Source organism: Haliotis rufescens, unplaced genomic scaffold, assembly GCF_023055435.1.
Source record: "Haliotis rufescens isolate VD_foot unplaced genomic scaffold, xgHalRufe1.0.p SCAF_3, whole genome shotgun sequence".
In the NCBI taxonomy this organism is placed as follows: domain Eukaryota; kingdom Metazoa; phylum Mollusca; class Gastropoda; order Lepetellida; family Haliotidae; genus Haliotis; species Haliotis rufescens.
Genome location: NW_025964001.1, coordinates 46,019,802 through 46,035,011, shown reverse-complemented (window position 1 = coordinate 46,035,011; position 15,210 = coordinate 46,019,802). Strand labels below are relative to the sequence as shown.

The following is a 15,210-nucleotide window of genomic DNA, read 5'->3' as shown; positions in this document are numbered from 1 at the left end:
GGACGCCCTGCTCCACACAGACACTGCGACCCTACTGGCGGACGCCCTGCTCCACACAGACACTGCGACCCTACTGGCAGACACCCTGCTCCACACAGACACTGGGACCCTACTGGTGGACACCCTGCTCCACACTGACTGAGGGACCCTACTGGCTGACACCCTGCTCCACACAGACACTGGGACCCTACTGGCGGACGCCCTGCTCCACACAGACACTGGGACCCTACTGGCGGACGCCCTGCTCCACACAGACACTGCGACCCTACTGGCAGACACCCTGCTCCACACAGACACTGGGACCCTACTGGCGGATGCCCTGCTCCACACAGACACAGGGACCCTACTGGCAGACACCCTGCTCCACACAGACACTGGGACCCTACTGGCGGATACCCTGCTCCACACAGACACAGGGACCCTACTGGCGGACGTTCTGCTCCACACTGACACTGGGACCCTACTGGCTGACACCCTGCTCCACACAGACACTGGGACCCTACTGGCAGACACCCTGCTCCACACAGACATAGGGACCCTACTGGCGGACGTTCTGCTCCACACAGACACTGCGACCCTACTGGTTGACGCCTTGCTCCACACAGACACTGGGACCCTACTGGCAGACACCCTGCTCCACACAGACACAGGGACCCTACTGGTGGACACCTTGCTCCACACAGACACTGGGACCCTACTGGTGGACACCTTGCTCCACACAGACACTGCGACCCTACTGGCAGACACCCTGCTCCACACAGACACAGGGACCCTACTGGCGGACGCCCTGCTCCACACAGACACAGGGACCCTACTGGTGGACACCCTGCTCCACACAGACACTGGGACCCTACTGGCGGACACCCTGCTCCACACAGACACTGGTACCCTACTGGCAGACACCCTGCTCCACACAGACACAGGGACCCTACTGGTGGACACCCTGCTCCACACAGACACAGGGACCCTACTGGCAGAAACCTTGCTCCACACAGACACTGCAACCCTACTGGCAGACACCCTGCTCCACACAGACACTGGTACCCTACTGGCAGACACCCTGCTCCACACAGACACTGGGACCCTACTGGCAGACACCCTGCTCCACACTGACACTGGGACCCTACTGGTGGACACCTTGCTCCACACTGACACTGCGACCCTACTGGCAGACACCCTGCTCCACACAGACACTGGTACCCTACTGGCAGACACCCTGCTCCACACAGACACTGGGACCCTACTGGCAGACACCCTGCTCCACACTGACACTGGGACCCTACTGGTGGACACCCTGCTCCACACAGACACTGGGACCCTACTGGCAGACACCCTGCTCCACACAGACACTGCGACCCTCCTGGCAGACACCCTGCTCCACACAGACACTGGTACCCTACTGGTGGACACCCTGCTCCACACAGACACTGCGACCCTACTGGCTGACACCCTGCTCCACACAGACACAGGGACCCTACTGGCAGACACCCTGCTCCACACAGACACTGGGACCCTACTGGCAGACACCACGCTCCACACTGACACTGCGACCCTACTGGCAGACACCTTGCTCCACACAGACACTGGGACCCTACTGGCAGACACCCTGCTCCACACAGACACAGGGACCCTACTGGCAGACACCCTGCACCACACAGACACAGGGACCCTACTGGCAGACACCCTGCTCCACACAGACACTGGGACCCTACTGGCAGACACCACGCTCCACACTGACACTGCGACCCTACTGGCAGACACCTTGCTCCACACAGACACTGCGACCCTACTGGCTGACACCCTGCTCCACACAGACACAGGGACCCTACTGGCAGACACCCTGCTCCACACAGACACTGCGACCCTACTGGCTGACACCCTGCTCCACACAGACACTGGGACCCTACTGGCAGACACCTTGCTCCACACAGACACTGGGACCCTACTGGCAGACACCCTGCTCCACACTGACACTGGGACCCTACTGGCGGACGCCCTGCTCCACACAGACACAGGGACCCTACTGGCGGACACCCTGCTCCACACAGACACTGGGACCCTACTGGCAGACGCCCTACTCCACTGGAATCATTCACATTATATTCACAAAGCCACAGTAAATCTTGTGATTCCTGTGGATGAAGCACAGACAGAGCATGGGCTTTTTCCACATTTATCTCACACTGACCTTGAAGGTCATCACAGCACTTGGGGTCCTGAATACAGGTCATCCCAGGGAAATAACAGACATGTGCAAAGGTCAGAGTTCATGTATCTTAACAAATTGAAGGTCAGCAAAGTAATTGTCACCTCTGGGACTGCGTGACATGAGTATCAGAGGATCCCTGGAAAGCCAGCAATATGGCCCCCACCCATGTTGGCAGGGAGGTGCGGTACACAGAGAGGACATTACCAAGATAAGCAGCCCTTATAGCTATGGTGATGAGTGTCCCACACCGACAGAAAGCCATTAACACTTCCCAGATATATCTGATCACTGGTCAGTTCCTAGTCTGTCATACAGACCATGAAACAAATATATCCAATACAGCCCATGCAAGACTATAATATTTGGCAAGACTAGATTACTGCAGTATCAGGAAATGAAGAAAGTCTCTTGCCTCCTTCTTTTTATATTATTATAACAATAATTCTACAACTGTTTTTTTTCTTTGAAATACCTTGTTTCAGAGACTAGATGTTAGTCTAGTCAGTTCCATCACAGTTATATAACTCCTCCACTCCCTCCCTCCATTTTATTGGAACTACATGTGCAGATCTCCTCAAAGACAAACAAAACTGCAGTCTGTATGATGTTTTAACTGGAGTATTGTACAGGTACTAAGATATATGGCTTTTTTCACAGTGGTACATTTAACCTGATAATTACTATTTGTAATACCAACAGGACCATTTCTTTAGTTACCATGCATCCCATACCATCTCTATTGTCTTTGACAAAGGAGTAGTCAAAGACAATAGACAATAACAACCTCTCTTCTAGAGACTGTGGTATGTTGCAGCCAGACACAGCCAGTCCCTACTCCATCTGTCAGTGCGCCACACATCTGATTCATGCTGTATGCATGGGGATGTGTGTCAGGCAGTATTACTGAATGGTTTTTGTTGCAGAGCCAGATGGCAGGGAGAGGAATGTCTGGCTATCATGTTCAGTGTAGAGTATCACTGGCTCCAGTCCTCCTTGCCTGACTTCATGGTGCACATCTAGGTACTGCATACATGGTACTTCATTCGACCATGGTGATTCACTTATCACTAACAGTCAAGATTACTGCCTTGATGTGTCAAACAGCTGACACTATAGACATGATCTTCTTTATGCAGTGCCATCTACTACATAGAAGCAGTATTTAAACATTTCTATGTTTGGAATATATTAAAAATATTGGACAAATCATTCACTAACTCAAATCACTGACTACTGTGCGCAGAAATGTCAGTCAAACTGATCAGACCAGATCAGAACTCCATTAACACCCACAGCAGCCGGCCAAGGCAGCGTGTACTGTTTGGGTCACACTAACAGCATTAAAACATGCCTCCATGCCATGACCTACCTGAGAAAAACTCTGCAGATTTTGTCATGGTAATAACTCCACATAACGTGTCATACATGCATCTGTGTGTGGCTGCAGCATGGCCTGTGAGTGTCTGTGCATGGCTGCAGCATGGCCTGTGAGTGTCTGTGTGTGGCTGCAGCATGGCCTGCGAGTGTCTGTGTGTGGCTGCAGCATGGCCTGTGAGTGACTGTGAGTGGCTACAACATGGCCTGTGAGTGTCTGTGTGTGGCTGCAGAATGGCCTGTGAGTGACTGTTAGGCTGCAGCATGGCCTGTGAGTGACTGTGTGGCTGCAGCATGGTCTGTGAGTGTCTGTGGCTCCAGCATTGCCTGTGAGTGCCAGTGTGTGGCTGCAGCATGGCCTGTTAGTGTCTGTGTGTGGCTGCAGCATGGCCTGTTAGTGTCTGTGTGTGGCTGCAGCACAGCCTGTGAGTGTCTGTGTGTGGCTGCAGCATGGCCTGTGAGTGTGTGTGTGGCTGCAGGATGGCCTGTGAGTGTCTGTGTGTGGCTGCAGCATGGCCTGTGAGTGTCTGTGTGTGGCTGCAGCATGGCCTGCGAGTGTCTGTGTGTGGCTGCAGCATGGCCTGTGAGTGGCTACAACATGGCCTGTGAGTGTCTGTGTGTGGCTGCAGAATGGCCTGTGAGTGACTGTTAGGCTGCAGCATGGCCTGTGAGTGACTGTGTGGCTGCAGCATGGTCTGTGAGTGTCTGTGGCTGCAGCATTGCCTGTGAGTGCCAGTGTGTGGCTGCAGCATGGCCTGTTAGTGTCTGTGTGTGGCTGCAGCATGGCCTGTTAGTGTCTGTGTGTGGCTGCAGCACAGCCTGTGAGTGTGTGTGTGGCTGCAGCACAGCCTGTGAGTGTCTGTGTGTGGCTGCAGCATGGCCTGTGAGTGTCTGTGTGTGGCTGCAGCATGGCCTGTGAGTGTCTGTGTGTGGCTGCACCACAGCCTGTGAGTGTCCGTGTGTGGCTGCAGCATGGCCTGTGAGTGACTGTGTGTGGCTGCAGCATGGCCTGCGAGCGTCTGTGTGTGACTGCAGCATGGCCTGTGAGTGTCTGTGTGGCTGCAGCATGGCCTGTGAGTGTCTGTGTGTGGCTGCAGCACGGCCTGTGAGTGTCTGTGTGTGGCTGCAGCATGGTCTGTGAGTGTCTGTTTGTGGCTGCAGCATGGCCTGTGAGTGTGTGTGTGGCTGCAGCATGGCCTGTGAGTGTCTGTGTGTGGCTGCAGCATGGCCTGTGAGTGTCTGTGTGTGGCTGCAGTATGGTCTGTGAGTGTCTGTGTGTGGCTGCAGCATGGCCTGTGAGTGTCTGTGTGTGGCTGCAGCACAGCCTGTGAGTGTCTGTGTGTGGCTGCAGCACAGCCTGTGAGTGTCTGTGTGTGGCTGCAGCATGGCCTGTGAGTGTCTGTGTTGCTGCAGCACAGCCTGTGAGTGTCTGTGTGTGGCTGCAGCATGGCCTGTGAGTGTGTGTGTGGCTGCAGCACAGCCTGTGAGTGTCTGTGTGTGGCTGCAGCACGGCCTGTGAGTGTGTGTGTGGCTGCAGCACAGCCTGTGAGTGTCTGTGTGTGGCTGCAGCATGGCCTGTGAGTGTCTGTGTGTGGCTGCAGCATGGCCTGTGAGTGTCTGTGTGTGGCTGCACCACAGCCTGTGAGTGTCTGTGTGTGGCTGCAGCATGGCCTGTGAGTGACTGTGTGTGGCTGCAGCATGGCCTGCGAGCGTCTGTGTGTGACTGCAGCATGGCCTGTGAGTGTCTGTGTGGCTGCAGCATGGCCTGTGAGTGTCTGTGTGTGGCTGCAGCACGGCCTGTGAGTGTCTGTGTGTGGCTGCAGCATGGTCTGTGAGTGTCTGTTTGTGGCTGCAGCATGGCCTGTGAGTGTGTGTGTGGCTGCAGCATGGCCTGTGAGTGTCTGTGTGTGGCTGCAGCATGGCCTGTGAGTGTCTGTGTGTGGCTGCAGTATGGTCTGTGAGTGTCTGTGTGTGGCTGCAGCATGGCCTGTGAGTGTCTGTGTGTGGCTGCAGCACAGCCTGTGAGTGTCTGTGTGTGGCTGCAGCACAGCCTGTGAGTGTCTGTGTGTGGCTGCAGCATGGCCTGTGAGTGTCTGTGTTGCTGCAGCACAGCCTGTGAGTGTCTGTGTGTGGCTGCAGCATGGCCTGTGAGTGTGTGTGTGGCTGCAGCACAGCCTGTGAGTGTCTGTGTGTGGCTGCAGCATGGCCTGTGAGTGTCTGTGTGGCTGCAGCATGGCCTGTGAGTGTCTGTGTGGCTGTAGCATGGCCTGTGAGTGTCTGTGTTGCTGCAGCACAGCCTGTGAGTGTCTGTGTGTGGCTGCAGCACGGCCTGTGAGTGTCTGTGTGGCTGCAGCATGGCCTGTGAGTGTCTGTGTGTGGCTGCAGCACGGCCTGTGAGTGTCTGTGTGTGGCTGCAGCACGGCCTGTGAGTGTCTGTGTGTGGCTGCAGCACGGCCTGTGAGTGTCTGTGTGTGGCTGCAGCACGGCCTGTGTACCTGGGCATGATTCCTACTGCAGCATTATGAGTCCAGCAGGAGGAGGTGTCAGCACTTGTGTCATCATGAATGTGTCATTATCCTGCAGGCAAAGGAAGGGCATCCACATTCTCAGTTGAGTGTACATCAAATGAAAACCAGGGGTAATAATGCGGGCAATTTTTAAAATAACCCTAATGTGTCAGTGGCATGCTCATCTGGTGACATTCAGAGGCAAAATTGACTGCTAAAAATATTGACTGTTACAGGAAATATGATAATGTTCATTATATAATGACTCCGAGTAAAACATCCAATGAAACAGTTTGTATGTATACTTTTCCACCGAAATGACACCTTTATAGTTATTGTTCTCCTGCAACAGAAGCTGCAAGGTGCATAACTTTAGGTATATATACACAGTTATATACTGGTTGACTACAAAAGTACAATTCCAACACTATTCAGCTAGTTGCAAGTGTGACAGATGACTCTGGTACATATTGGAATGTATGGAATGGATGAACACAAGAAAACTGATCTACATGCACCATATGTGCAAGCAACTTGTGAGCAAAGTGCATGCAAAAGTGACATCAGCACAGTCTCCCCATTCTGTCCACATTAACCTATACACTAGTCTGTCATACAGACCCTGACACAAATGTATCCAATACAGCCCATGGAAGTCTATAACAGTAGGCAAGACTAGATACAGCAGTTTCAGGAAGAGAATCTCTGGACTTCATTTTATTATTTTTATATGTTTTTTTTCTGTAAAATATGTTCATTCCAAAGACAAGAAGTTTGTCTACCTATACACAAATATAAGTGGGTGTAGCACAGGAGTCCAAATGGTATCATGCAATCCGACTGTACAACACAGGAAATAGAGTCTGCTGAGTCAAATAGTCAGGAGAAAACTGCAAATGTCAGAGTTGAAACAAGGTGTCCATAGCCTGTGGCACAGTAAGACACAGCCCATCTGGGTTGGTTGGCTGGGTGATGGTTAAAATGGTACATCACATATATCTTGTTGGCAGAAAGGTCAAATAGGCTGTAGGCTCCCACTGAAACTGTGATCCTATTGATACAACTAATACATGTATAGCATCTTTAACTTAACACATATACAATGACACTATTGGCCTTGACTGTATACAGCTTGATTTCTGGTATATGCCACTACCGGCCTTGACTGTATACAGCTTGATGCTGGTATATGCCACTATTGGCCTTGACTGTATACAGCTTGATGCTGGTATATGACACCACTGGCCTTGACTCTACAGCTTGATGCTGGTATATGACACCACTGGCCTTGACTCTACAGCTTGATGCTGGTATATGCCACTATAGGCCTTGACTGTATACAGCTTGATGCTGGTATATGACACCACTGGCCTTGACTCTACCGCTTGATGCTGGTATATGCCACTACTGGCCTTGACTGTATACAGCTTGATGCCGGTATATGACACCACTTGCCTTGACTGTATACAGCTTGATGCTGGTTTATGCCACTACCGACCTTGACTGTATACAGCTTGATGCTGGTATATGCCACTATAGGCCTTGACTGTATACAGCTTGATGCTGGTATATGACACCACTGGCCTTGACTATACAGCTTGATGCTGGTTTATGACACCACTTGCCTTGACTGTATACAGCTTGATGCTGGTTTATGCCACTACCGGCCTTGACTGTATACAGCTTTGGTATATGCCATTATTGGCCTTGACTGTATACAGCTTGATGCTGGTTTATGCCACTACCGGCCTTGACTGTATACAGCTTGATGCCGGTATATGACACCACTTGCCTTGACTGTATACAGCTTGATGCTGGTTTATGCCACTACCGGCCTTGACTGTATACAGCTTGATGCTGGTATATGGCACTATAGGCCTTGACTGTATACAGCTTGATGCCAGTATATGCCACTACTGGCCTTGACTGTATACAGCTTGATGCTGGTATATGCCAGTACCGGCCTTGACTGTATACAGCTTGATGCTGGTATATGACATCACTGGCCTTGACTGTATACAGCTTGATTTCCGGTATATGCCACTACGGGCCTTGACTGTATACAGCTTGATGCTGGTATATGCCATTATTGGCCTTGACTTATACAGCTTGATGCCGGTATATGCCACTACCGGCCTTGACTGTATACAGCTTGATGCTGGTATATGCCATTATTGGCCTTGACTGTATACAGCTTCATGCCAGTATATGCCACTTCTGGCCTTGACTGTATACAGCTTCATGCCAGTATATGCCACAACTGGCCTTGACTGTATACAGCTTGATGCTGGTATAAGACACCACTGGCCTTGATTGTATACAGCTTGATGCTGGAATATGACACTACCAGTCTTGACTGTATACAGCTTAATGCCGGTATATGACACTACCTGCCTTGACTGTATACACCTTGATGCCGGTATATGCCACTATCGGCCTTAACTGTATACAGCTTGATGCTGGTATATGCCACTATTGGCCTTGACTGTATACAGCTTGATAACGGTAAATGCCACTACCGGCCTTGACTGTATACAGCTTGATGCCGGTATATGCCACTATTGGCCTTTACAGTATACAGCTTGATGCAGGTATATGCCACTACCGGCCTTGACTGTATACAGCTTGATGCTGGTATATGCCACTATTGGCCTTGACTGTATACAGCTCGATGACAGTGTATGCCACTACCGGCCTTGACTGTATACAGCTTGATGCTGGTATATGCCATTATTGGCCTTGACTGTATACAGCTTGATACAGGTATATGCCACTACCGGCCTTGACTGTATACAGCTTGATGCTGGTATATGCCATTATTGGCCTTGACTGTATACAGCTTGATACAGGTATATGCCACTACCGGCCTTGACTGTATACAGCTTGATGCTGGTATATGCCACTATTGGCCTTGACTGAATACCGCTCGATGACGGTATATGCCACTACCAGCCTTGACTGTATACAGCTTGATACAGGTATATGCCACTACCGGCCTTGACTGTATACAGGTTGATGCTGGTATATGCCACTATTGGCCTTGACTGAATACCGCTCGATGACGGTATATGCCACTACCGGCCTTGACTGTATACAGCTTGATGCTGGTATATGCCACTATTGGCTTTGACTGTATACAGCTTGATGCTGGTTTATGCCACTACCGGCCTTGACTGTATACAGCTTGATGCTGGTATAAGACACCACTGGCCTTGACTGTATACAGCTTGATGCCGGTATATGCCACTACCGGCCTTGACTGTATACAGCTTGATGCTGGTATATGCCACTACCGGCCTTGACTGTATACACCTTGATGCCGGTATATGCCACTACCGGCCTTGACTGTATACAGCTTGATGCTGGTATATGCCACTATTGGCTTTGACTGTATACAGCATGATGCCGGTATATGCCACTACCGGCCTTGACTGTATACAGCTTGATGCCGGTATATGCCACTACCGGCCTTGACTGTATACAGCTTGATGCAGATATATGACACCACTGGCCTTGACTGTATACAGCTTGATGCTGGTATATGCCACTATTGGCCTTGATTGTATACAGCTTGATGCTGGTATATGCCACTACCGGCCTTGACTGTATACAGCTTGATGCAGATATATGACACCACTGGCCTTGACTGTATGCAATAGAATTTTACACTGGAATAATATCAGCCTGTGAAATACATTCTGGAATTTGTTTATCTCACACTTGATCAGTGTTGAGTAACTGGAAGTGAAATTCCTGGATTTGTGCTGCGGCCTTGCGCCCCTGTACTTGTTCTCAAATGCATTTATCATCAGGGGAAAATCAGCTTAATCATAACGTGGTTAGTTATTAATTGCAAACAATCCAAGTGTTTATGAAATGCATCATAATTACACAATGAAAACAATCAGTTTGACCCCATTGCCCTTAACATTCCACACATTTTAAAACATGTATTGTTGGTCCTTAAGAAAGTTCAAGATCTCTCTGCCATTCAGCTAGCACATTTGGTCATGCCAACAGCCTCCAGGGTGAGACCAGCTAGTGTAATCTGTCTCCCAGACCAGGGAGTAAATAAAACTTGAATGCAACTTATGTCTAGAGTGATTGCCGCAGCTCTAGGCAGAAATTAAGCATTGTTCTAGGCTCCATTTGATTATATTTTATATTTTATTGATATATATTTTTTAACAAGATAACTATATTTCCTGGCTATTTAATGTTACTCTACTTCTAGCCATCCACAACCAGCAGACATGGTGAGGAGGGACATCAGATTAATCTCTTGACCGTTACCTGTAGTAAATGCTAATAGTTAAATGTGTAGCTCCTATTCACTTGTTTACACATAAATGCAATGTGTGTATACTGGCTGATAGCTTTCTCATTCCATGATGAATACATAACACATGATACAATCAAACTGTAATCACAGCCAACTCAGATCAACTAGCTCTTTTACTTCTAGTCAACAAAAAACATTGAAATCTATTACAAGCTTTATAACCACAAAGGTTGTTTGAGTGAGACATCATTGCATTACACCCCAACAAAAGGGCTGGTGCCTAAGTTATTGAAAGAATGTTCACTCAACTGAACCACGGTTTAACCCTGCTAGATTTCTGTGTTGTAATGCTGCCTGTGCAAGCGTTGAGTGACACACCAGTGGTGTTGGCCAACCAGGTGTGGTTTGAAATCGATGGAGATTCCCTGTATAACAAGAGCTTAATGATGATCACTACCTGCTTCAGGGTCAAAGGAATAACTGTGGTAGGAAAACCATGAGTCATTTACTCAAATACTTTCTTTTTTCACAATGAATCAACACAAACCCCTTGCTGTTCTGGTTTCACCACGGACTTGTTATATAGGTCCGTGGTTTCACCTAGACGTACCACTAACTCACCACACTGAAAGAGTTATCAACATAATAACTCAAAGAACACTAAGTTTGGGAAGTGATTGACACTGATCATAAAGTGAGCTCCTGTATCATCAGCAGGGTGAGACAAGTGGACAGCCTGTGAAACAACAGTGTCGTATGTACAGGCTGGTAGGACTGCACATTGACTACTGCATGTGCTGACAACCACTACATAGCTTCACCTCATCAGTGGTATTGGGGAGCTGTCTCCTTAGTTATGGCAAATCTCTATAGAATACATGTTAGTACATAAATATATTACAATTTCCAAATGCACAAAACATCTTGAATATGAAATAATGATCAAATAAAAAATGCCTACCAAAAAACTCATCCCAGCAAAGAGAGTTTCGATCAGTTGGTTGCAGATGACTTAGCCGCATGAGTAGTTTCTTACGATCCTTTCTTGGACCAGCATCACGAACACCATGATCCTCATCTGAACTGTCGGTGCAGTTCTCCAACTCCAAGTAATCTCCTTGCTTTACTTTCCAAGCCATCATTTTAGAAACTTGTCACCACTTTACCACATTACCACAATGTGTCAAATAGAGAGAGATATCAACTCCATTCCTCTCATCATATGTTGTCAATGTGAGCAAATCAACCAAAACAAGGTAACTCAGATATATCCATTCCGTATTGTAAGTTCCATTTCGTGTATAAGATTCATTCTCCATGAAACAAAATCAGTTTAAGTTTACCATACAAATAGTTTGTATGGAGAGTACCGTTGACTGTGTGATGCCATGTTGAGGCCCTCCAGCTTGTATGACAGAGAAACACATACATATGTTTGATGTGGGACCGTGTGAGACAGTCCTGGTGACCAGTGAGTGGCTACCTGCCCACACCCTCATGGGCCATTGGCGTTCAAACTGACTACTCCACTGAGGTAACAACTTAGGACGACTGTTCAGTAACCATAGAAGATGCAAGTATCCTCGGGCAATATTGCCGCACACGACCAGTACCTTGTTAACAGCATAGCCATAGGGGAGAACACAAACCTGGCTCTAGTCAAGTCGTGTCCTACAATAACTTATACATAGGTTTACCTCTCTCACCCTCAGGGGATCAATGAATGGGGAGCTTTGTCTCACAGAAGATCTCACAGATTTGTGCTAAATAAAATTGGGACAAAATGTCAATGAGATAAGATACCCTGTGTGAGATAGAATGATCCCTGACAAACATGATCCTCCAGGCGGATGGGGATAGCCTTCAGTTGGAACCTATTTACTGACTTGTCTGGCACTGACAGCCAGAAACATGGAGCAAGTCTGCCCTCACCAAAGTTCAATGTGGCAGGTATGACAAGGGATAACACTGAAGTCTGGAAAGTCTGATAACTGATCTCCTTAATTAAGGATCCGCAAATGTTTGGCCTGTGACCTGCTGGTGGGAGGATAGGCGAGGTAGTGTACTTCACCAGTAACAATGGTCATATTGTTCTCCCACAAACTCCATGAAACATAAGAATTGTGAGCTTAGGAAGAAACTGTTGTTTTGGTAATCTTACTTGTGTTAGATCAATGTAGTTTCATGGAATCTCAGGTATCCTGCAAGACCTGAAGCCTGAAGGACACAGATAACACAATCATAGGCTGGGATGGCAAATCCCACGTATGTAGGTATGTCCTAAAATCCACACATATTGCATTCCCTTGGTGATTATTATCTGGAAGCAAAAGACACTTTATACTGAAAACACCACTACTTTGTAGAGGAAGATATTCCACTACGTTCAGTAGCAGAGCAATGATAGATCAGCACACTATGAGTGAAGTTCCTTGGAAGCACAGTGAAACAAACTGTATATCAGTAGCAGGTACTATATCCCAGCAATCCAGAGGGAATGAACATATATCACTCACAAGTTATACATGGTCTTGGAATTTATTGGCTTTGTGTGCTGGTTGTTGGTGAGATCCAGGAAACAGCCTGCATGGCCTGTGATCACTTCATATACAAGCCGATGCTCATTACTGGAGCTTTCCCCATGTCAATGTGGCGGATCCAGGCTTCATGTCAGTATAAGAGAGGGACTGTTGCACATGGCTGGCTCAAACTAAGGTGAGTAGCTCACACCACTGTTAAAATACTACACTGGTCAGAAAGGGCCTAGTCCAACAATTGGCAGTAGTAAAAAACCTTTGATGATCAAGTTGGAATAGAATACTATACTGGTGTGGATTATTAGGACTAGTGCTGATAAAGCATGGCAAAAGAAAACGTATGGTTTTGTCAGCTCTTTACGTGATCCTCAGCATATTCATTATCACTGTTCCTCTACAAAAATCAAGCAGACGTGAAAAAATGGACTGAAACGTATAGCAATAACGTCCATTGCTTGTTTGGAGAGATTTTAAGTGAAATCTGTTTGTGAAACGTTCACCAAGCACGTATCCCAGTCTCTAGCGACGAGCAGACAGCAAATTGGGGAAGTGGACTCGTGGCTTCGTTTGACTTTGTTGGAGAGATTTGGCCAGGGCATCTGCTGTGCATGTGGACAGGGACGGGGCTGGAGGTATTGTTATCCTTTCCCACAGTAGTATTTCCCCATCAGCGGGTCCACATCACAAACACCTCTGCACCCAGGCCCAGTGCTGCTGACTGTCTGAGCCTTTTGCACACTGTGCAGTAAAAACACTATTCGTATGAACTCATACAAAGTTTCAGATAAGTTTGGCCCAATTACTGGCACCTTCTTAATTTAAATATCAGTCAAGCATGTAGAAATAATGTTGGCTACGGATTAAAAGGATATGAAGTTGTCTTACTGAGTCATGTTGAATATATATTTTCCACACTAACGTTTCAACTTTTCCACTGAATTCATATAACAGTCACAATCCCAGACCACTTAAAAATAATCTCAAGATTTGTAGTTGGCTGCTTCCAATATTCCTCTGTCACAAGCAAGTTGCACAAAGTTGATTGTGTGATGAAAAACAGACAAGTATGTTTCCAAACCAAAAACACTTCTACATTCCCTCTTTCCTTCTCCTGGCTACACTGCCGGCTGCCTCTCCATCACCCTCTGATCATGGGCTACAGCCCTATTCCCTGGATGTGTTGATACACTGATTATTCTTATTATCCTGTGTCCTGCCCTCAGCAGACAGTCAGCCAATCACCGAGCTGTGAGCAGAGACAACTTTTTATTCACCCTTGAATCATTTACACTAGAGTTCTTGAGAGGACGAGTGCATATGCATGGGGGCGTAACACAAACTAAGCTTGTCTGGTCATCAGGTATTCACCTATCTCATTACAAAGTAAAATCCACCTCCAAATTAATTAATCTCGTAAGATAAACCACTTGGCCATTTTTTTAAACCAGAGAAGAATTCCATTAACGTGCCTCCTAAATTGTGAGGACGATATTGTGTTGTCTAGCCAGGTGTGATTGAGACAGAGACACTTCATCACCACAGGGCTCTACTGTGTAGCCCTCACCTCAGGGGGAAAGGTGGACTGCTGGGGGGTCAGTCATAGCAGTCATACATGCTACACTGATTGGAGGCAGTGCAACAAAAACTGATAATCTCAAAACAGGACATCAAATACCTGCCAAGGAGGATAAATGTCCATCTTGTTCAATAAGGTATCACATGTGTAAGTGTCAAAGGAGATACATTACACAAGTGGATTAAGATGGATCTGTAGACCCTTAAATTTTGCCCCTCCCCAGGAACTTACACAAATAGTATCTATACAGTGTCACTTTCCACAAATGGCAGGTCCAGTTTATGATCCTCATAAATAAACCCAATAAATTCCCACTCCCTGAGATTCAAGTATGACTGACCATCTCCATGCGTTATGCAACTCTAGCTGTATGTATACAAGCCTTTGGGCAGACAACACAGTGACTTCCTGGCAGGGACAGTAGGTGTCCCCACATCAAGGAGCTGCAATCCTACTGACAATCACCCCAAACCAGTCCTTATTACTAAGCATTAAATCCAATGGCAGACATATCCATTCTCTTCCACTATTATTATTAATTCAATTTCTCCTCAATGGAATATAGAAACATATTCATTTCCATGACAACAGGTTCTCAGACATGGAAAGCAAAGTAGTTGAATAAGTTCCCACCAAAACTTCTTAGAAGCTGAGACTTTAATGTTGACAATCAGGCTCCATTGTAAGGATTCGGGAATGTTTTCCTTCACCTAGTTTAGGTAATC

General features: G+C 47.6%; 1 protein-coding gene across 6 annotated transcripts in view; it reads right to left on the bottom strand.

The window, feature by feature from the left end:
• Positions 1 to 15,210, bottom strand: part of LOC124124556 — a 114,269-nt gene that overhangs the window by 32,594 nt on the left and 66,465 nt on the right. The window contains exon 1 of one of the 6 annotated variants that reach the window (XM_048403014.1): positions 11,334 to 13,742. The exons of the other annotated variants lie outside the window; for them this stretch is intronic. Within the exon in view, the coding sequence (XP_048258971.1) occupies positions 11,334 to 11,514 (181 nt within the window). The 5' untranslated portion in view covers positions 11,515 to 13,742. Of the gene's footprint in view, positions 1 to 11,333; positions 13,743 to 15,210 lie in introns of those variants that run through there. 6 annotated transcript variants of the gene reach the window in all.